General features: G+C 52.8%; 1 protein-coding gene across 1 annotated transcript in view; it reads left to right on the forward strand.

The window, feature by feature from the left end:
- The window catches only part of PKP1 (plakophilin 1), a 50349-nt gene that overhangs the window by 8907 nt on the left and 18834 nt on the right, over positions 1 to 22608 (forward strand). The window contains exons 2-3 of the mRNA XM_026480681.4: positions 1904 to 2010; positions 22063 to 22457. Of these exons, the coding sequence (XP_026336466.1) occupies positions 1904 to 2010; positions 22063 to 22457 (502 nt within the window). The remainder of the gene's footprint in view (positions 1 to 1903; positions 2011 to 22062; positions 22458 to 22608) is intronic.

The raw sequence follows: 22608 nt of genomic DNA on the forward strand, positions 1-22608 counted from the left end.
GGCCCGCAGGACAGCTCTGGGAGGACCCCGAGGCAGGCAGCGCAGGGGGTGGTAGTATAGCCTTTGATGTCTCCCCATCTTCCTTGCAAGCTGCTCTGAATGCCATGGGGCATGCATGGGTTACTATAATCACATGGCCATGGAATGCTGGAGCTATGTGGCCTTTGGGGAGTATAGGGGTTAACCCCTTCTTTTTACAGAAGAAGCAGCTGAGGCCCAGAGAGAACAAGTGACTTGTTCAAATATCAGATCCATGACCAATGTCAACAACTCTAGGCTCCCAGGGCAAGTTATCTCTGCCACATCCGATAACCCTAACGGCCTGTTGATCCTCCATGATGGCGAGGGAGGGGATGGGAATCGGGGCAGTGCCCCCTCCTATGTGCAATGGGGTTGCCCTCTGGCTGGCTTTGGAAAGAGGAAATGGTACCGGGCAGAGACACCTGGCCCATTCCGAAGCTGCTCCCCTGCTATTCCTTTCCTCAGCTCAAACACTTCAGTCCCCACCCCACCCCCACTACCCTACAAAGTCTTGGGAATCGGAGTGGCTGTGATGTGGCAGATGGGAAGGAGCTAATTTGGCCAGGTAAGATCACTGTCAAACCCTTCCCCCTAGATAGGGTTTCTGATGCTGGAGTCTGACCATCACTTCAGAGAAAAGAGGCCATCCCCCTTAGGATGCTCTCACGGGATCCCACTTTCCTTTTTTCCCCAGAGGGCTCATCACATAAAAAGAGTGTGGGGCAAGCCTTGCTCTGGACATCCAGGCCATAGAGCCCTGGCTTCCCCCTCCTGCAGATCCCAGTGTAAGGAATGGGACAGCAGGCAGGATGTGACTCAGGGTCCAGACAGCAGGGCAGGATATGTTTAGAGGTAGGAGAGATTGCCCTGGGCACGGCTGGACAGAAGAGGCTTCCCCAAAAGGATGAGATCCCGAGCTTGGCCTTGAAAGACAGGTGAGATGTGAACGTTGTGGCAGAGAAGGGAAGGCAGACTCAGTAAGGGGCTTGATGTGAGCAAAGTCATGGCCATGGCCCGGTCAGCCGTGTTTCAAGGACAGTGAGGCAGCCAACAGACCACCTCTTGCAGAGTTGGGACTGTCCTTTAGGTCCCACCTGCCACCTGGTGAAGGGGAGAAAAGAAGGCAGCCCCACCAGGAACCCAAAACCCAGTTTGGATTTCTGTGATTCAAAGCCGTTTTGCCGCTAATAACCCTAATGACACTCTGTCCTCTTGCGGAGCCTGTCATTTGTGGGTCTCCAAGCACTCTGAAAACATTAATTAATCCTCACTGGGGCCTTTGAGGTTGGCGGCCACCCCCCCCCCTTCACCATCCGGAGCACCTAGGAGACGAAGGAAGGGACAAAAGATTGCGTCGTCACTAGCGGGGGCCAGACTGAGGTTTGAAACCAGAGTCTTGCCCGGAATTGGACTCTCAGCAGCCCTCACTGCTCTGTGGGTCTGACCTCAGGGTTCTGGACCTGGAATGCTGACATCTTGCCAGTCCTCCCCCAGTGGGGAGCTTATCCTTCTGGAATGTGGAGTCGTGATTCCCTGGAACGGAATGGCGGTGCTCCGTGACCCTCCAGGCCAACTCCTGGCTTGTAGGTGTCAACGGACCCCAAACAGCAGGGAGACATTTGGTCAGCCCTGGGAGGGCTCGGCCGAGATTTGCAGAGCTGTCCCTGCAGCAGTCGGTCTGGGCCCTTCCTCGGCGCTGGCTGTGGAGGAGCTAGAGTAGAGAGACAGAGATGGCAACGGATGATGGATTTCCTAGCCTCCTCCTTCAAGAGCTCAGACCTGGTCTCTTCCATGGGGCATGGTGGACCCGGATGCCGTGGGGAGGAGAGGCGAGTGAAGAGCGTGGCCATCCCTGTCCTAATCCCCTGCCTTTGTCCTCAAGGTTCCATGTATGATGGCTTGGCCGACAATTACAACAACTATGGGACCACCAGCCGGAGCAGCTACTATTCCAAGTTCCAGGCGGGGAATGGCTCGTGGGGATATCCGGTAAGGAACTGCTTCCGTTCAGAAAGACCCAGAATATTGGTGGGGATGGTTTAGGGTTTATGGTGGAGCAAACCTGCAGTGGTTGCTGAGAAGAGTGATGCTGGGTGGGAAGGGGCTGAGGTGAGGCCCTGACCAGGTCCATTTGCTTGGCCATTATTTCATGGATGGCCATTAGTGCAGTCTCCTGTTTGGGCTGATTGGATATTTATGATTGTCTCAAATGAGAACGTTTTAGAAAAAGCATAAAGAAACCCTCATGTGTTTTAAGTCCATTTTTTTTAAATGTCTGATATGATCATGGATTTGAGAGGAGTTTGAATTCTTGAGTTCCATTTGTGGATTAACTTAGATGTTTCGAGGAAAATCCTGAAGAGACCTCTCTGCTCAGTATGGGCTGATGACCATGGAGGGTGCTCTGGAAAGTCCCCTGGGGCTGGGAAAGCTTGTCCCCTGCAGTAACTCTTGGATAAGAGGGTACATGCTGGAGTGGAGTGTTGAGTATATAAGTTGGACAGGGGCTCCTGACTGGCTTAGTCGGTAGAGCATGTGACTCTTGATCTCAGGGTTGTGAGTTTGAGCCCCATGTTGGGCTTGGAGAAACTATAAGTGTCTATAAGTTGGACAAACCTGGGTCCAAATTCTAGCTCTGCTACTCACTGAGCACGTGACTCTGGGCAAGATACATCTACCTCTGGGCCTCAGTCTCCTCACATACAAAATCGATATAACAAAGTCTACCTCTTGGGGTTATTGTCAGGATTAAATGAAATCATGTGCATGAAAAAAAACCACTTATGATCATCAGTCTTAAGGTGTTTTTTTTTTTTTAATTAATGTAGGTAGAGATATTCTAGATCCTTTAATCCTGGCCCTGTCACTGTCTTTCTGTGTGATTTCAAACCACCATGCCCATCCATCCATTACTGAACAAATATTTATGTAGCTCTACCCCGGCACCAAGGTCCGTGGTAAATGCTCTGGTTCGACCATACAAACCAGGGTAGGAGTTTTTCTCTACTCAAAAATCAGGGGTGTTGAGCTAAATGACATCCAGGTTTTCTCCCTGTCTCCAAATTCTGTGACTTTCATTTATTTTTGCTAATTCCAACATTAGCCTGTATGGCTCTCGGGAATTCTTTTGCAAGACATTATGCAGACGGAGCGAAAGGCTGCTTTTCCATGGGAATCTGGGGCCCTGTATTCTTGGGGCTCCGGGTTTCAGTGGCATTAGCTTTGAGTCCGCGTTGTTTACAGATGTCACCCCTGAGTTTTGGGGTCCCAGGCAAGGGAGAGCGTGGGTCGTTTAGGAGTCCGATGTTCTTTTTGTTGTCAGTTCGATCCTTCCTCCCTAAGTTCTTGTTGGGGCTAATCGGGGAGTATTTGTCTTTCTTGCACACTACAGGTTAGGGACCAAAGGGAAGAATTAACTGGGTTTCCTGCAAATTTATTCCCCTCCCATTTTCCTGATTTTTGATGTCAATCGATACCCTCAGTGCAACATACAGACAGTGGACTGAGCCCATAAGCTGACAGATCAGGCACAGATGTGGATGAAGTTTTTTGACATCAAGAGTGATGACCAGGCAAAATCCGACTTAGAGAAAATGACTTAGTAATGCAGTAATAAAGGCTTATATGGGACCCCGGGAAGGCAGATCCCTGGACTGGACCAGCTGTCAGATGAATAATCATGCTGACTGTGTGGCTGTTACATGTCTTCATATATATATATTGTTACAAATCAGAGCCTAGAAATCTTAGTTAAGTTCTGGTCTGGGTTCTACCACTCCATGGCTCTGTGACTTTAGATAAACCTCTTAACTTCTCTGGGTATCAGTCTTCTCATCTGTAAAATGGGCATGAGGATATCTGTGTGCGTGCCTCACCCACAGGTTGATGTTACGTTAACAGTGAAGTGTTATCAGTTGGGCAGTGTGGGGTCATTACACGTGGAAATTTGTAACCAAGAACTGCAAAGGAACTCTTTCAGAGGTCTTTCTTTAAAAAAAATCTGCACATGGCCCATGTTGGGCATTTCTTCTGGTTAATCAACTCAGTCTTCAGTAATCTCAGCAGCTCTTGATGCTCCCAAATTGCCCCCACCCCTCCCTGTGCCTGTTTTCTGACAATCCATGAAAATTCCTTCCCTTTCCCGCGCCCGAAGGCCCAACCCTCCTTGCTCCTTCTTCGCTGGCGGGACTTCAGACATGACTCATGTCAGGGTAGCTGCTGAGGCACGTCCTGTCTCCTCTCAGCTCAGGAGGGGCTATGGGAACGGTGAAGAACTGAGCACACATGAGGATTTGGCAGAGGGAGGGGGCGAGGTAGGGAGGAAATGGGAATAATTGATATTGGAGCCAGGCATATAATCAGCCAACCACGGGGCAAAACCAAACAGGGCCAGGACTTAGGGAGAAGGAGAGAGGGACAAAAGGTAATAGAGCTCGGTGACAGTGAGATAACCTATGCCTATGGGATTTTCCCATGGCTGGTTCAACTGGCACAGGACCATTTCCTCTCCTCCCTTCTGGTGAAACCAATATGGCGGCAGAAGGCAGGGAGTGAGGGGAGCAGGATGTGGTTCGTCAGCACAAGACTCATCAGCGGGTTTCAGCAGTTGCTGAAAGCTGCTGAAGGACCGTTTCCTGCAGAGACTTCACGTTCACTCCGTCAGCCAACTTGTATTGAGCAACTCCAGGGCAGGGCACGGAGTGAGGCGCACTGCAGACACCCAGACGGGGAGATTCTGTCTTTGCCCTCAGTGAACTTGCAGTCGAGTTGGGGGAAGCATGGAGGTCAAAGGACAAGTCAAATGCAGGCATTAGTTGCTCTCCTGGACTACTGCACCAGTTCTGCCGTTGCTCAAAACATTTCCAGACCCTCTAAAAAGATTTTTTTAAAACACAGCTCTCAGTGTCATTTTAGGAGCCACATAATTTAAGAAAACCAGCCTCGTTTCTTTACTGTCGTGACCTGTGCTTGACCAAAAACAATATTAGCCACTTTGAGCCCCTCACTCCTCAGATTTGGCTCCAGTTCCAAATATCAAATGAACTTCAAATAACAAAGATCTGTCACCATGAAGTATATATGTTATTTAAGTATGCAAAGGATCTGTAGGCAATTCCAAAAAGAAAACTCTTTTTTTTAAAAGATTTTATTTGTTTATTTGACAGAGAGACAGTGAGAGAGAACATAAGCAGGGGGAGTAGAAGAAGCAGGCTCCCAGCAGAGGAGCCTGATGCGGGGCTCGATCCCAGAACGCCGGGATCACGCCCTGAGCTGAATGCAGATGCCCAACGACTGAGCCACCCAGGCGCCCCCCCAAAAGAAAATTCTAAAAATCTTTAAAAAGCCGTAGTGTTACCTTACCATTTGACTTTATATTCTGTATCAGCAATAGTCTTCTAATTTAAATAGATATATAACTGTACCATTCATAATCTATGATCACTTATACCACAAATTAAGAAAATCAAACAGAGAGAGTCTTATCATAAAATAAAACTTAAAACAGAGTTAGTCTGGCACACAAAAAGCATCAAGGGGCTTAAGGAAAAGGGGAGATTGATCGAAAGAAAGCCATTGGCCCAGTCAACTCTGCTGGCCGCTCCAACCTCCTTCAGAGACAAAGCAGGAGCCACAGGGTGGCACAGACCTCAGAGAGAGGGAGGAACTGTGGGAGGTGGGGCAAAGGATGGGGCAGTTTTTAGCCGCACTGCTCAATTTCTTGAATAAACAGACTCTGCTATTCCGCTCCAGTTCTCAGAACCAGATTAGTGAGATATTAGGGCCCCAGTGAGGCTGACACTTTACAGCTGGGAATATCCAGGTCCTGAGAAGATAAATTACTCAGCAAGGGTCACACAGCTGATGAATAAGACAGCCGACTAGACCCCTGGCCTCCTAACTCCTAGTCTAATGGAGTCTTGCTCTCATTACTCCAGACTTTCCATGGTCCTTTTATGTGGGGTTTTTGTTTTGATTTCGTTTTTCGTTTTGCATCTCAGTATTTTAACACTACAGCCGTGTTTTAGGACCTGCAAGAGACCTACGAGTTTGGATCCCTTAATTTCCTCCTGTCCCCCAACCAAGCCTAGTCTTTCCTTGAGGAGTCAGCCTCACTCAAAAGAAGCAGGAGAGCAGCCATTTTTTTCATCCTAAGTTCAAGCTGGATGCACTCAGCTCTAAGGGTTAATGGGGGTTAGGGTAGGGGTGCCACATAAAATGCAGTAAAATACAATACTTGGGACATATTTACACTAAAATGTTATTTGTTGTTTATCCGAAATTCAGATCTGGTATTTTTATTTGCCAAATCTGAGTACCCTAGGTCAGGGTACCTTCCCACACATTCCCAGTAATAAAAACAGAATTCCCGGGGCGCCTGGGTGGCACAGCGGTTAAGCGTCTGCCTTTGGCTCAGGGCGTGATCCCGGCGTTATGGGATCGAGCCCCACATCAGGCTCCTCTGCTGTGAGCCTGCTTCTTCCTCTCCCACTCCCCCTGCTTGTGTTCCCTCCTCGCTGGCTGTCTCTATCTCTGTCGTATAAATAAATAAAATCTTAAAAAAAAAAAAAAACAGAATTCCCTTAAGTGCTCCTCTCCTAGGTCAGGGATGTGAGCAGAACTACTTCAGGCCATAGCCACTTCTGGTGAGAAAGTGGAAGCTTGTTTGACTTCTGTTAGGGGACCTTGTAATGGGTCCCTTGAATACCTTCCTCTGGGTCAGCTGAGATCAAGATGGAGGGAGTAGAGAGCTCGAGGAGCTAGAAGGCACAGCCCTTCCATTCCAAAGCTAGAAGTGGGCTCCCTCCACAGGGCTTTGTCCTAAGTAAAGCTGAGGCAAGTGGACAATTTTGATATCCAGGGAATGTTTCCTACTTACGAATCGCAAAGCTCTTCTTGAGCATGGTCTTCTGGGAGTCACATCAAGTGAAATGTTCTTTGGTTATGAACTGAACTAGACCCTCCTGCCCAGGAGCTGATTTCCAGGAGAGAGAAGCCACGTGGGCATCGTCAGCCAGGAGGTCTGGGCTAGGGCGCACCTGGGGTGCCGCCATATTGAATCACTCAACCGTGCTCAGTAAAATCCAGCCCCATGCTCCTGGGGGTGAGAATCCCCAGGAGTATAACCAGGGAAAAGTCTGCATTTGTCCTGCTTATTGACCCTGTTTCTCTACTTTAGTCCGGGATTCGCCAGCAAATCTTTCTCCCAAACCCTTCTTAGCTGAACTTGCCTACCTGACATGTCAGTATTTGAAGATCCACCCATGACAGAGTATTGTGGACAACGTGCTAGGGACCGTCACCCTGAGAAGAAGTGATCCTGCCCAGTCCAGACCTGAAGCCACCCAGCTGGCCCACTTTTACAAATGAGAGGGCTGAGGTTTCACGGAGCTTCCGTAAGGGATGGGAAACCCAAGCACAGTGTTCTGCAGTTAGCCATGTGGTTGGAGTGTCCGCAAAGGCCCTGGGCCAGGTACTACAGAGGAGCTGCCAGAAAGAAACATGACAGGATCCTTGTCCTTGAAGCAGAGAAAGACACCATCTTTACCAATCCACAGTTAACAGTCTGTTCCCCAAAAACAACCTGGTGTAGAGGAATAAGCCTTGTACTTTGGCCAGGAAACTTTGGATTCAAATCCTGGCTTTGCCCCTTAACTGGCTACGTGACCTGGGCAAGTTCTTAACCTGACTGAGACTCAGCTTGCCCATCTCTAAAATGGGTGGGAATTCCTATTCCAAAAGGCAGTTAAGGGGTTGTGGCTCTGGCATATCAGATCCAGAGCGGGAGGCCTGGATTCTAGTCTCAGCTGGGCTGCGACAAGCTGAGGGGTCTGGGGTGGTCTTCACCTCTCCAGACCTTGGCTTTCCCATCCAGGGAGCAAGGCAGTTGGATTAGATCCGAGACAAGGACCCATTCAGCTCCAGCTTCTCGGGGCCTGTGTGACTTGAGAGCTGAGTCTGAGTAGCTACAGAGCTCCATAGCCAAAGCCTAGTGGAGGCCTCCCTGGGAGCAGGGGCAGGGGCGGGTCCTCCCACTAAGACCTCCACTTCAGGCCTCCGGAGGGATACTGGCTTCTGCACTTCCTCCCTGCTTTCATCTGAGCATCTCCAAGCACCAGGAAAACAGCAGTTAATTAACCCTTGCAACAGGATGGAAAGGTGGTAGGACCTCATTTACTTTGGCTTTACAGAGAGGGAATAGACACGGCAAATGACTCCAGCTCGTAACCACCCTGACTTAAAACTCAGGCTCCACCTCCTCCCCTGCTCCCATTTCTCAGCTCTGAATGTCACTTCGGCGACCTGGGTTCCTTTGGCAGTGCCTACCGGGCCTCTGTTCTTGAGAAGTCCAGGGGAAGGGAAGAGAGAGTGGACACAAGCTTCTTCTCCCAGGCAGGCATGGCTCCTGCTCCAAGAGGGAGTGATTGATGTGTTTGCCAACTCAGTGTCCTTGCTGCCAGCCCGTGACTCACTCCCACTCAGCCCTGGGAGATAGGAGGGTCCCACAAGGGCCCCAGGCTCTCACCCAACAAGAAGAGACAATGATCCGACTTGCTGAGGGACAGAATGTGCCCGAGAGAATAAGGCGAGGGAGCGAGAGCTGGCAGGGCTGGCTCCCAGGGGCACCCCTCCCTGTGGAAAGCCGTAGCTTGGCTCGTGGTGTGTTTTCACAGACACCTTGCTGAGGCTAGAGACACTCCTATGGAAGAAGCCTGTGGCCAACACCTGTATCTGGGTGTCCCTTAGGGAAGGGCCCTGCTTCATAAGCCGTAGTCCACCAGGCTCTGCTTTCCACGTGAAAAGTTCCCATGCCTTCAAGTTGGAGCCGAAAGGGAGGTCTTCCTTTAGTGCTTGATTTCCCTGAACGGCTGACTTCAGCCTCTCAGGGAGGCCGGAGACCCCTCCTCCTGGCTGAGGTTCGGGTGAGCCAGGGAGGACTCTTCAGAGGCCAGAGATAAGGCGGAGGATAGGAAGATGCACTGGCCTGGCCGTGGACTTCTCAGAACATCACTGCCCTGGGGACCATTGCTGAGACTCCCCTCCCGGCCGGGTCTGATCTTCAGCAGACTCGACAGTGGCTCAGACCATCTCTTTGCAGCTCTGATATCCCAGATTCTGTGGCCTTCCCTGGGGGAGAGGAATCGGGGAATGCCTCCCACATCCACACCATGGTCTTGCAAAGGGATGGGAACATGGTTCCCGCAAGTCCATGCCAGTGGCATCCGAGGGTGGAGAAAGCCAGGCCAGGCTCCTGGAAGAGCTGAATTTGGAACGGAGTGTGAAAGGGGAGGAGGGCTGCCCTTCGCAGAGAGGATGTGGGCAGAGGAGAAACGCTCCTAGGCCTGGGGCTCGGTCTGACAGCCGCGCCTGGGCCCTCTTTCCTGGCCCATCACCCCCAGGGAGGGCAGCTGTTTGCATGTTGCCAGTTCCAGAGGTCTCATAAGCCTCCCTGGCCTCCTGCCACCGGTTCCTGGGGGCGCGGGACCCGTGATGTCCTCTGAGCTGAGTGAGCCTGCTGCCCACCCCTTCCTTCTGCCCCTGAGGAGCACCAGACCCAGGAGAAGGCAGTGAGGACCCTCGCGGGGGACAGGAGGCCAGACAATTTGACCAGAATGTTCAGGGACAGAGGTCAGAGTCAGGGACTCAGTGGGGCAGCGACAGAGCTGGTGGCAGCATCGGGCTGTGCCGCCCTGGACACAGCCAGCAGCCGGCCCTTCTCAGACGGTGCGCCAGAAGGAATTCCGCTCCGCTCAGGGGAGACAGCAGCGCCTGTTTGACATCTTCCTTCAGCTTAATCTCTCAGCAAGTCCCCGCAAAGTCTTGCTCTCAGTTTGCAGAGAGCTTGGAGGTCAGGGCCAGGCTGGGCAGACTAAGGCCGGGTGGGTGTTGTGAGGCGCCGACCCTCTGGCCGCGTGAAATGGAGCTCTGCCTGCTTCCGAGAAGGCAGATGCACGAGTGGGTCACTATTCTCACCTTCCTTCTCACACACATATTCAGAGTAGAGCCTCTGAGACTTGAGAGGGAAGATTGGAAGCATCAAGGAAAATTTCTTTTGCTCCGGAAAACAATTAGTGGAGCTCTGTCTGGGGCCCGGTGTTTTGTGTGTTTGGTTGGTTGGTTGATCGGTTTGGGGGTTTTTTTTTTCTGGTCCTGACAAGAGCTGATCTACCCAACCAACAAGTCTTTAAAGTCCTAACACTATAGTTAAAACCAACTACAGGAGGAAACAACAGCGTCAGAGAGGGTATCATTCAAAGCTAACCAAACCTCCGCAGGCCTCTGCTCTCTTGGCTGTGAGTGGCAGGGTGGGAGGCCTGCTTCCCCAGCTCCAGCCCCAGTCCCCAGAAGGAGCAGGAGGTCTGGGCAGGGCCCCCCCCAGGTTCTGGGGTGAGCAGGCAGGTGGCAGCTCGCCAGGCCACCACAGCCCACCACCTTCGTCTGCCTGTCACAGGGGAAGAACTCCAATCTCCAGCCTCCCTGTCAGTTAATAATCCCTCGAACTGGCGCAGCATTTTGAAGTTACCCAAAGGGCTCATGTTTCTATTTCCCCGCTTGATTCCTCAGTCTTCGTGAGATCGGTAGGTGCTCCTCGCCTTCTGATGTTCTGTGCAGGGAAATCAAGCTGCAGAAAAGTGCAGGGACTTGCCCGGTACCTCACAGGCAGACTTGGCAGAACTGAGTCCAGAGCCCAGTGGGCTGGAGTGAGTCAGGATCTCCTCTCCTGCCAGGTGGGCTGCAAATGCCCCAACACCAGGAAACAGGGGGACGTGAAGGAGGGCCACGAAAACCCAGCCCCGGGTAGATCTCCTGATGCCTCTTTTCTGGTTTGAGAGTTTTCCTTTTGTCACAGAGCTCAGCGGGACAAATGCAGGAGCATTTCCCAAGTGGGTGGAAGAGCCATCCCCACCCTTCGCTAGGGTGAGGCTCCGCATTCTCCCCCGGGGCCCTGGCAAGTCTCTACGGAGGCCTTCCTGCCCCAGGAGCGCACACTCAGCTGAAAAATAAAAATCAGGTGGGGGGTGGGGAGGGGAGGGGTGGAGACACAGCTGGGAAGAGAAGCGGCTCTGGGGCTTTAGACCCCCCAGCCCTCCCCTCCTACTCCCCTGCAGGGTGCTCAAGGGTGTGGCCTGAAGGGGATGAAGGTGGGGTGTGTGGGGTTTGTGGGATTTGTTCAGAAGCACTGAGCTAGGTTGGGAAGGAGGCTGTCTGTGACTTCAGTGGGGACTGAATCATAGATCACCAAAGTCAGAAGAAGCCTTACAGGGCACTCCGTAGCTGGGGAAACAGGACCAGAAAGGTGAGGTGACCGCCCAAGGCTGCATAGCCGGACAAGGAAGAACCAGAACTGGGACCCCGATCTCCCAACTCCTCACCCCCGATCTCCCTGACCCCTTGCCCAGAGCACCCTGTCGCGCCGTTGCCCTGGGCACCCTTGCCACTGTGGGCAACAGTGTTTCCCAAACCTGGGTCACTTGTAGTCTGCTGTCACAATTTTTATAACATCATCGACCAACAATGGTTTATTTCTAATGTACTTACTTCTAAATTTCAAAGGAAATTTTGACAGGAAAATTTATATCACGAACTCAAAAGTGAAAAAATAAAACAGTATTCTTTGCCATAGAGGAAGGCTAGCTGTAACTTATAACCAATAATAATAAATAGAATAAAACAAATCATTATTTAATTCCTGCTAGATAAAGCGCTTTTTTTTTCTTTCTGCTCAGAAAGGGAGGCTGGCAAGTATTTAAGAAACATACGGGCACCAACCTAGACTTTCTCCTTGTGGTGATCAAATGGGAAAAGGAAGAGCTTTCCATGTTCTCCAGCGTGGGTTATTATGGTGCCTTCAGTGTTCTGATGTCACTTCCCAATCCCCAGTGCTGCCTGTCCCACCCTTGGGGAGATTCTGGATCACACATTCACCATGCAGGATAATTTTCCTAAAGCTGGTTCAGTGGGTCACATAGAGCTGAGAGCCAAGGAGAAAAACGACAGAGTGCAGCCCCCTCCCCAAGGTGACCCGCCACATGCCTGACTGAATAGTTTGGGCTTTTTTTTTTTTTAATGGAGCATTCAAAGATGATATATTTTTTTAACCTTTCGACCCCCTTCACCCATTTCTCCACCCCCCCAACCTTCCCACTTCTGATAGCCACCAGTCTGTTCTCTATATCTGTAAGTTTGGTTTTTGTGTATTTGTTCTTAGGTTTTGGGGTTTGAGGAGACGGGTTTTAGATTCTACAGATAAGAGGGGTCATATGATAATAGTCTTTCTCTGGCTGACTTATTTCACTTAACATAATACCCTCAAGGGGCGCCTGGGTGGCTCAGTCGTTAAGCGTCTGCCTTTGGCTCAGGGCGTGATCCCAGGGTCCTGGGATCGAGCCCCACATCCAGCTCCCTGCTCCACTGAGAGCCTGCTTCTTCCTCTCCCACTCCTCCTGCTTGTTTTCCCTCTCTCGCTGGCTGTCTCTCTGTCAAATAAATAAACAAAATCTTTAAAACAAACAAACAAACAAACAAACAAAAAACATAATACCCTCAAGGTCCATCCATGGTGTTGGGAATGACAAGATTTCACTCTTTTAATGGCTTCATAATATTCCATCGTATGTATATATACACAATTTCTTTATCCATTCATCCATCGATGGACACGTAGGTCATTCCCATGTCTTGGCCATTGTAAGGAACGCTTCAGCAAACGCGGGAATGCACGTATCTTTTCAAGTTAAGTGTTTTCATTTTCTTCAATAAATGCCCCAGAGTAGAATTGCTGGATCACACAGCAGTTCTATTTTTAAGTACTTAAGGAAACTCCATCCTGTTTTCCACTGTGGCTACACCAGTTTGCATTCCCACCAAAAGGGCACAAGGGTGTCCTCTCTGCATCCTTGCCAACATCTGTTGTTTCTTGTCTTTCTAGCCATTCTAACAGGTGCGGAGGTGATATCTCGTTGTGGTTTTAATTTGTATTCTAACAACTCATGATGTTAAGCACCTTTTCGTGCACCTGTTGGTCATTTGCATGTTTTCTTTGGAAAAATCTATTCAGATCTGCCCATTTTTAAATCAGATTTTTGTTTGCTTGTTTTTCGTATTGATCTGTATGATTGTATGCCCTGATCAGATACATGATTTGCAAATATTTTCTCCCATTCAGTAGGTTGCCTTTTCATTTTGTCATTGGTTTCCTTTGCTGTGCAGAAGGGCTTAGTATGATGTAATCCCACTTATTTATTTTTGCTTTTGTTTCTTTTGCTTTGGTGTCAGAATCAAAAACGATCACCAAGATCTCTGTCAAGGAGCTTACGATGTTTTCTTCTAGGAGTTTTATGGTTTTAGGTAAAGATTGTGTTTCTTTTTTTTTATTTTTTAAGATTTTATTTACTTGAGAAAGAGAGAGAGAGTGTGTGTGTGAGCACAAGCAGGGAGAGGGGCAGAGGGCGAGAATCCCCGGCAGACTCTGTGCTGAGCGTGGAGCCTGACATGGGGCTTGATCCCAGGACCCTGAGATCATGATCTGAGCTGAAATCAGGAGTTGGACATTTAACCGACTGAGCCATCCAGGGACCCCCAAGATGATGTTTCTGACTGAGCGCCTACAGTTCTCTGAACTAACCGATAGCCTGCTGAGTGCTGAGCTCTGTGGGATTGCTCCCTGGGGCCAAACTGGAGAGGGTCTACAGGAAATCCTGGGCCTCTTCCACATCTGCCTGCAGCCCTAATCGGCTCTTGGAGGCCCCACGGTGCTGGGAGCAGAGTGGGGGTGCTGTGGAAGAAAGCCTGAGAGATTTGGGGAGCTCAGGGCCAGCCAGTGGCCCAGCCCTCCCTTCTCCTCCGTCGTGACTGCTACCGAGGCTTGAAGCAGGGTGGCCTAACTCCCTGAGCATGAAGAAGCTCAGCGAGACTTGGCTAATTCCAGGAACCCCAGGCCCAGCCTCAGTCACGGGTCTTGACATGCCCCCTGCTCTCCCGGCCCCATCTGTGTGTGCTCTGTGGTGCATCTGGAGCAAGGCGTGGCTGAAAGGGTACCAGTCACTTTTGTGCACCTTCACGCTTGTGGTCCTGGCCAAGACAGACCAGTTGTCATGACCACAAGTTCTCCTTGCCCACTGGTGTCCCTTGGAACAGAGGATCTTCCAGCCCAGGCCTTTGGGCAGTAAGGTTGCGTCACAGAGCTGAGGAACTACGCTCTTCCTAAATGTCTCTGAGGATGTCCCACAATAGGCCAAAAGGAGGGGGCAGATACCTTCTATGTCTGTAGCCCCTGGGCAAGGAGCTTCCCAGGAGTCAGGGCCAGCAACTAGCCAGAGATGCAGGTGGCTGTCCTGCAGAGCGCCCCCTAGTGGCAGGGACTCTTGGCCGCTTAGTCTTCATTCATGTCACCAGACTCAGAGTGGCTAGAGGACAAACACCCGGAGGGAGGTTGGAGACCTGAGTCCTGGGTCACAGTCTGCCACATCTTAGCTGAGTGGCCTTAGCCAAGCCTCGAGTTCGATGCGCTTAATAAATGCTCACAGAGAGCACGAGGCTGCGGCCATCTGCCCTGACACTTCGCCGGCAAGGCAGGAGACAGGAGTGCTGTCCCACAGGAGTCTCCAACACGGTGATGAATGGGAAGCTCTTTGCAAACTGTAAAGCGCCATGCCTGCTAAGGTGTTCTGACAATATGTTCAGGAACTTCCAAAGACCTTCCCTACCATGGTCCACCACCAGCAAAGCAATGTGTGTCCCGTGTAGACAGGTGTGCATATGGGAGTGTGTGTGCACACGGGCATACAGGCTCATCATCCAGAGCGGAGATCCATCACCCAAGCCCTGGGGGATCCCCTCGCCTCCTTTCATGGGAAATTCTTGGCTTTCTCACCAGTGGGAGTAGTTTCCTTCCACTAGTGGTGTCTCCAGGGAGCTCTGTTTGGGGCCAAGGAAGCATCTGCCCCTGAGGATGTTCCCACCTTATGGCCTTGGCCCTCTTCTTCTTGTGTCTGGAAGCACCTTCTGGCCTCATGTGTGGGGGTGGTTAAGGGGGCCACTGAGCTTCCCTTAGACATCCCAGCATGGGGTGGGGGGTGCCCGGCTTAGTGGGATCTTCCCGACCCTCGACTATGCTCTTCTAGGAACTGGTGTATTCTCTGAGATTCCAGGAGTTACTTCATGTTGAAATCTTATAAGGCTCCTCCCCGGGGTGAACAGTTACTGGGATGATGGGGTCAGCCTCTGGGTTCAAAAGGCAGAAGCTGTGACACAGAACAGGGGGCTCTTGGAGGGCAGGATAGTCATGCCTCAGACTTGTCTGAGCATGAGCCCATGAAACAGAGGTGGCAGAGTTTCCAGGGTCCTTTTCAAGGGGCCTGTTCTCAGGAGTGGTAAACACCTACTAGGGATTTCCTTTCCCAAATGTAACAGAGATGTGTACACATGAAACTTTAGGTCCTTGCTCCCCAGACCCATCCTGAGAGTTCCAGGAGCTAAGAAAAACCCACTTCTCAGATGTGAAAGGGGAGAGTTTCCAGAGATTTTCAGAAAATCCATGTTTTCCCACAAGTGAGCCATGAAGCAGGGAGTAGGGCGTGGAGACAGAGCTGGGTGCTGGGGCTGCCGCAGTGGTCTGTCCAGATGGCAAATGTCACGGAGCTTTGGCTCTTGGCAAGGTGCTGGGCACCCAAGTATATGTTGGGCCCTGGTGCCCGATAGCACCAGGAGCCGCGGTGGGCCTGACCCTCCCACCAGCCTGGGACTCAGACTCGGAGCCTGGAGCCCATCAAGGCATGATGCCTCATCCACCGGAGTTGTGAGCTCCCTGGAGAAAGCAGCGCCATCTTGAAAGACCCACAAGCCACAGCCTGAAGTTTGAGATTTTTTTGGATCTTTTCTAGTTGGGCTGCAGTTGTCCAGATACTTTAGAAAACTCGTTCTGAATCACCCACATTTCTTCTTACTCCCCTGGTCAATACAGGCTCCCAGTGTCCACCTCTCAGAGGTGACAAGGGACGCTACCATTATTAACCAGATCTCTGATGAACTCTGCACTCCCAGGATAGGCATCAAAACTTTCGTGAGTTTGGGGTTTGTTTTTTTTTTTTACATTTTAAAAATTCAGGTACTAGAAGATCCCCAACACCTGACATGAGGCTGTTTCTGATTCCTGTTGTGCCTCATCTGACTGACCAGACACCCACCAGCCTCTGTCCTTCAGTTCACAAACTGGGGTTCCCTCCTGAGTAGGCACTGCGGGTCTCAGGGTGCTGAGGGTGGGATCAGGGGTAGCTCCTTTCTGCCCTGAAGGACTCCGCAGCAGGGACCCACCCACCACTGCCGCCTCCAAGCAGAACGGGCTTGCTCTTTGCCCAGGTGTCAGGGCTTCGAAGTGCGGGGAGGTTCTGCTCGCCACACGCCACACAAAGCCACGTGCCAGAGAAAGAAAGGAGGACCAGCCCAGGGTGGGACCCCCTGCTCCTGGCCAGAGAGGGAGTGGAGCCCAGGAGGAGACAGGGATCGGCACTCCCCTTGCCGAAGTCCCACCTTTGGTGACTCAGGCCCAGCAGCTCTCTGGCTGTCTCGGTGACTCCAACTGCTGAGTAAGCAGCCGCCCCCCAACCTCCTGTGCAGAGAATCCCCCACGCCCTGGGGCCCTGACTGCCCCCTCCTGGGCAGCTCTTGCTGAGACAGGACCTGTGCTCTCCAGACCCCACCCCCCACGCCGTAAGAAGTGGAGCAGAGCTGCCACACACATCGTGAAGCCCCCTCCCCGCCTCTTTCCCCCCACCCCCGTGACTGACCAGCTGTGCCCAATCCCGACTAAAATCCCAGGAGGATGAAAGAGAGTGAGAGCGTGCCTACCGCACCAGGGCCCGGGATAGGCATGGTGGGGAGTAGTAGGTACAAGGGAAGGAGCAAACGGAATCCGTCCTGGAGGCATTTTCAGTGCAAGTCCTTTCTCAGGAGGGGCTTCACCCGGCCCAGGAGGCACGGGGACCCCGTGAAATTGTGTGTGTGCACGCGCTCTCATGAGAAGGACATTGGAGAGTACATGGCTGAAGGTGGCCCTGCTGGGCACTGCGCTGGGGGTGTGACTCGTAGGGAATAGCAGGGTGTGTCCCGCAGGAGAGCCTGTTTGGCCGGCCCCACCTTGCTGGCAGAAGCTTGGTTTCAAAATGGGCTAATAGCTGGGGACACAGACACTCTTTTCATCTCGGTCTGCCCAGCACATGCCTGGCTCCTTCTGTCTGGTCAGCCAGAGCTGGACTAGAACTCTCTAGGCTCAGCCAACCAGCTAGTAAGGCCCAGGTCAAGGGGTAAAGGGAAGGATCCTGGACCCCCCCCCACACACACACACCTGAAGCCACTCTGTGAGACTGGCTTGCCTCATCTGGAAACCCTCTGCCTTCCTGGCAGCTCATTTCGTTGTCAAGGACTCCCTGTGGCCCGTGGAAGCTATGGGAACCCCCTCCCCCCGTGCCAACCAACAGCCCACATTTCCACCCCCGGCACAAAGTCCCATGGCAAGTCAAGGCACTCCTTCGGGCACTTGCGGTGAGGCCAGCCCTGTTCCAGGCACAGTAAAGGGCATCTTTGCCTTGGAGAACTTGGGGAAAATGACAGAAACCATTAGCAACTAAAGAACACGCAAGGTCACAGCCAAAGAGGGAGTGCAGATGAGGAAGTCCAGCTCTGCACATGATGGAGATCCGGAGAAAGGACCTTGGTTGGGTCAGAGCAGGCTTTGTGCAGAAGACTGGAGAAGAGGCCTTGGAGAAACATAGGATTTGGGAGGAGGGGCAAGCAAAGCTATGCAGGATGGAGAAGAGGCTGGGCAGAAGCAGGATGTGGCCGATGTCACCAGACAGCATAAACGGGTGTGCTGGGGAGGGAAGAGGTGGCCGGACAAGCAAGGGGCCCAGGCTGGTGAGTTCTTCTTGAAAGAAGCAGAGAGACACTGTGGGCTTGTCAGGCAAGGAAAGCTGTGTCTGAGGAAGGTCCAGTGGATGGAACCACCAGGAAGGCACCAGGGCCCCAAGGGCTGGGTTAGAGGCTGGCGGGAGGCACTGGAATTGTTCAGTAGCGAGCTGAGGCTTAGCCGGGCCACAGTCTGGGCAGTGGGGGTGGGAAAGGAGGAGTCAGAAAGGATTCTCCATTGGAGGGAGAGAAGGATGCCATCTCTTCCTGAACGGCTGGTCACTGTCGTGTCTGATGATCTTGGGCCAACAGGAGCTCTTCCAGTTTGGGGGCCTGTTCAGACTGAATGGGACTTTCAAGGGGAAACTGACTATATTCAGTTCTTTGAGGTCCTGGGTCTTGGGCTGTGTTAGTCTAGTCACCCTCCAGGACTCAGTTTCCTTGTCTGCAAAATGAGGGAGTTGGCCTCTGAGCACTTCCTGACATGACGAGGAACAGGAAAGGGGGCTGGGGAGCATTCAGCAGGACAGAAAATGCCGCAGTTTTCCAAGAAGGAAGGGGAGAAAGATGGGTGAATTACAAGACCTCAGTCATTAGCAGAACGGGAAGCAGAGCAGGGCCCGGCTGGGAGAGGCTCCTTGCGCAGGGCAGCTCGCTCTGGCCCACCTGGAAGGTGGTTGCAAGTGTTGACCTCCCGAGAGCCCCACTCGTCTTCCAGGTGGAGAAACATGTCTCTCTGGACACACCCTGGGCCTCCCTTTAGCTATCCAGCCCAGCCTACTCTCTGGTTGAGGGTCATCTCTGCCCCCAGAAAGTCGAGTTTCTAGCTTCTGGAATGTTCTGATGCATGGACCATACCACGCGAAGCCAGAGTTTCCCAAGGAAGCATGAGCTAACCAGACAAGGGGTGTGCGTCTGTGTCTCACTGTCCTTTGTATTCAAAGCAGAGGACGCTCCCAGCAGATCGCTATCGGAGTATGGGGGTGTGCCTGGGAGACCCGGCACTGGCAGTGACGCTCTCCCACCTGCTGTGGGCACCTCCGGCTGCTGCTGCTTGCTCGGACCCAAAAGGGAGGGTTTGGAAATGCGTGGGGGCATCCTTGCTAGTCACAATGACTGCAAGGCGTGCTGGCATTTACCGCCTGGGGGCCAGAGGCAACTAAACATCCTGCCAAGCTTGGGGCAGCCTGCACAATGAAGAATTGTCCTGCGCCAAATGCCGACAGCGCCCACGTAAAGAAACACCGCGTCATTCCATTCCGTCATAAAGCCGAACAGACAGGCCACACTCCTCTGTTTTTCTGAAACCTATTGAGGCCTGTTCTGTGGCCATTGGGTGAGACTAGCATGGGGCTCTGAATACTAGTGTGTACCCCTTTCCTGGACTGGCCCGGCCTCCTGGGTTCGTGTCCCTCAAGTGCCAGCCTGGTGGCTCCTTTAGGTGTGGCTTGGGTGATGTACAACCCTTGGCCAGGTCCTAGAGGCCCCCAGTCTGTCTCCAGTCTGAGCATCGGAGGGACACAGATGTCCCTACTAAACAAACATTTACATCACGCACTGTCCAAAGCACTTTACATTCTTTCACTGAATTCTCCCCACACTGGATACAACTATAATCCCAGTTCTACAAATTAGAAAAAAAAAAAAAAAGGAACTGAGGTGTGTGTGTTTAAGTAAGTTGGCCAAGACCTCCCACAGGGCAGGTGACATGGCCAGGGCTCAGCGTAGGCAGTGAGGCTCCAGAGTCCATGTTCTTGACCACTGAGTCTCCCTGTGCCCAGGGAGCTGGAGGAATGTACCTGGAGTCCCGAGATTTCAGCCTGATGGACAGCAAAGGGGAAAGGTCACAGGGAAGGCTGGTGACAGCCTGCTTTGTCTGAGACTTGAAGGGAAACCAAGACCCCCTGTGATACTAGGACAGGAAAGGGCCTAGCAAAGAGGAAGCTTGGCTCCCAATTGTCAAAGTAACAGCAAAAAGTCATGATGACGCGAGTCACCCATGGCTGTCCTCAGCCACCAGCAGCCATAACCCAAGGAGCAGGGGTGGGGCTCCCGGGAATGGGTGATGCCAGTGGGATGTGGTTGGGGGGGCAGGAAATGCAGTCCCACAGGGTCAGCCCTGCCTTCTCCACCACGCCTGCTCCCCCGCGGGCGCAGCCAGCACCCTTCCCCTAGGCATCCCACCCTCGCCGAGACTTGGCAAGGCTGCCTGTTGCTCCTTTTCCCAGCCCAGGAGAGCAAAGCCCAAAGCCTCTGTCAGGCTTAATCAGCATGATCACATTTTCGCTGGGCTTGGTCCAGGATGAGCGTTTGGACTCCTCATCAGGTGTCTCAGCTGACGTCTGGGAGTGTCATTTACTGAGAACAAGAGAGTTCCTTGTTGCATTTCCATTTAAGGCTTAGCCTGCCACATGGGAGTGCTCAGCCTTCCCTCCGAAGTGCTGTCATCGCCTTCCCCCACCCTGGGAGGACGGAGGGGTGAGGGGTGTGGCCACTGGCCTAGAGCAGGGGAGGCCTAATTGCATACTTTGTGCAAGGTGTACATTCCATGTCAAAAATGCTCAGAAAATTGCCCCACTCCCTTCCCTCCCTTTCCTCTTATTGCTCGTTTATGCCTCCCCAAACACCTGCACACCTGCTCCCTTTGAGGTAGGTTGGTTTGACCCAGTTTGGGGAAGAAAACTGTGCCCACCTGAGTGCCCAGCTGAGCTTGTGGGTAGAGGAGATGAGAGTGCCATTGCCAAGGTTAACAGTTTGTGGCTTCTGACTTTTGGATGCCACTTCAGACTGGGACCTTGACCCACGGTGGTTTCCTGCTAAGACTTTCCCCGCAGAGATGAAAGGCGACTGGCCAGGAGAAGGCCTCTCCCCAGACTCGTGTGGCTAGATCTGGTGTGGAGGAGAATAACCCAGTTGTCCAACTACGTCCCCTACACACACACACACACACACACACACACAAACACACACACACTCATGGGGTGGGGCAGGCAGGCTCTGGGCTGCTAGGCTTGGCCCTGGCTCATCCCAGCAAAGGTGAGATCCAAGTCAGCACCTGCGTGGAGACACTCTCCACAGGCTCGGTGTTACCCTCTAGTCTGAGGACAAGTCAGAACAGGCAGACCCACCACCAGCCTGGGCTCCTGGGAAAGTCCCCCTTCAGCAGATCTCTTCTGAGCTCATTCCCACCAAATGTCCAGCTCTGCAGGCTCTTCCTAGGGAGGCCGCATCCCCAGTTGAGCTCACACAGAGCCCCGGGGGTCTCCTCATTACCATATTCCTATCGGATTGAGCCTCTGCCCAACCTCTCCCTCCTGCAATCCTGACGGCAAAGCCCAGGAAGCTCCCCTTGCACCCCACCCTAAGCCCCTGGGCCTGCTTCCATGTGGGCCAGTGCTCTTACCAAAGAAGGCCCAGGAGCAGAAGTATTTTCTCCCTTTGGCCTGTGAGGGGTTCCCCTGGAGGGCCTGTTACCATTCGTTTCTTGCCCTGGCAGGGGGGAGGCCACATGAGGAGTCCAGCAGGGAAATAACAGTGCAAAACAGTCCTGGCCAGAAAAGGAGTAATTTCTCCCAGGCTGAGTACAAGCTGGCCAAGGAAGGCTGGCCATGTTGGAAGTCGCTGATGTCTGGGAACGGCACGGGATGACAGGGCAAGGACTGGGGGACACGGGCGCAGGCCCAGCGTCGCCCTTCCCTCTTGAGTTGGAAGTCCCCTGTCTTCTCTGGGCCTGCAACTCCCCACCTGGACAGGGCCATCCACGCAGGACTGGATGAGTGGCGACCCCCCCCCAACAGTAAGAAATGCATTCTCCATCGCAGTCCAGCCCACAACACAACACGTGTCTCTACTGCCTGCCTTGCACTCTGAGGGCTTACATTCCAGCATCTACCATGCTGTCCTGTTTTCTTAAATGTCACAAATCAGCTGCATGGATTTCATAACCCATAATAGGTCAACAACCTGCAGTTTGAAAAAATAAGATATCGGATGATGGCCAAGATGCCTTCCGCTCCAACCATTCTCGGATTCCATGAACATTATTATGGAGGCTGGGGGAGGACGGGGTCCCATGGCCAGCTGGATCCAGAGTCCCCGCTCAGGCACCTCCACTGAGCCTTCCTCCCTTTCTCTGACCAGATCTACAACGGGACCCTCAAGCGGGAGAATGACAACAGGCGCTTCAGCTCCTACAGCCAGATGGAGAACTGGGGCCGGCACTACCAGCGGGGCCCCTGTCCCGCGACGGGCGCCGGCAGTGACATCTGCTTCATGCAGAAGATCAAGGCGAGCCGCAGCGAGCCCGACCTCTACTGTGACCCTCGGGGCACCCTGCGCAAGGGCACGCTGAGCAACAGGGGCCAGAAGACCACCCAGAACCGCTATAGCTTCTACAGCACCTGCAGCGGCCAGAAGGCTGTCAAGAAGTGCCCCGTGCGCCCGCCCTCCTGCACCTCCAAGCAGGACCCCGTGTACGTCCCGCCCATGTCCTGCAACAAGGACCTGTCCTTTGGCCACTCGAGGGCCAGCTCCAAGTAAGTGCTGCCGGGCTGGGCGGGGGTCCAGGGTGGGGGCCAGGGTGCGGGCAGACGGTCAGCCTGACTGTACGCTGTGAGGGAGCTGCTGATGATAGAAGGACCACCTCGGTCCCCAGGGGTTCCTTGTCCCGGCCTGGGGGTGTTCCTG

This window comes from Ursus arctos, unplaced genomic scaffold, assembly GCF_023065955.2.
Source record: "Ursus arctos isolate Adak ecotype North America unplaced genomic scaffold, UrsArc2.0 scaffold_2, whole genome shotgun sequence".
Classification (NCBI taxonomy): Eukaryota; Metazoa; Chordata; class Mammalia; order Carnivora; family Ursidae; genus Ursus; species Ursus arctos.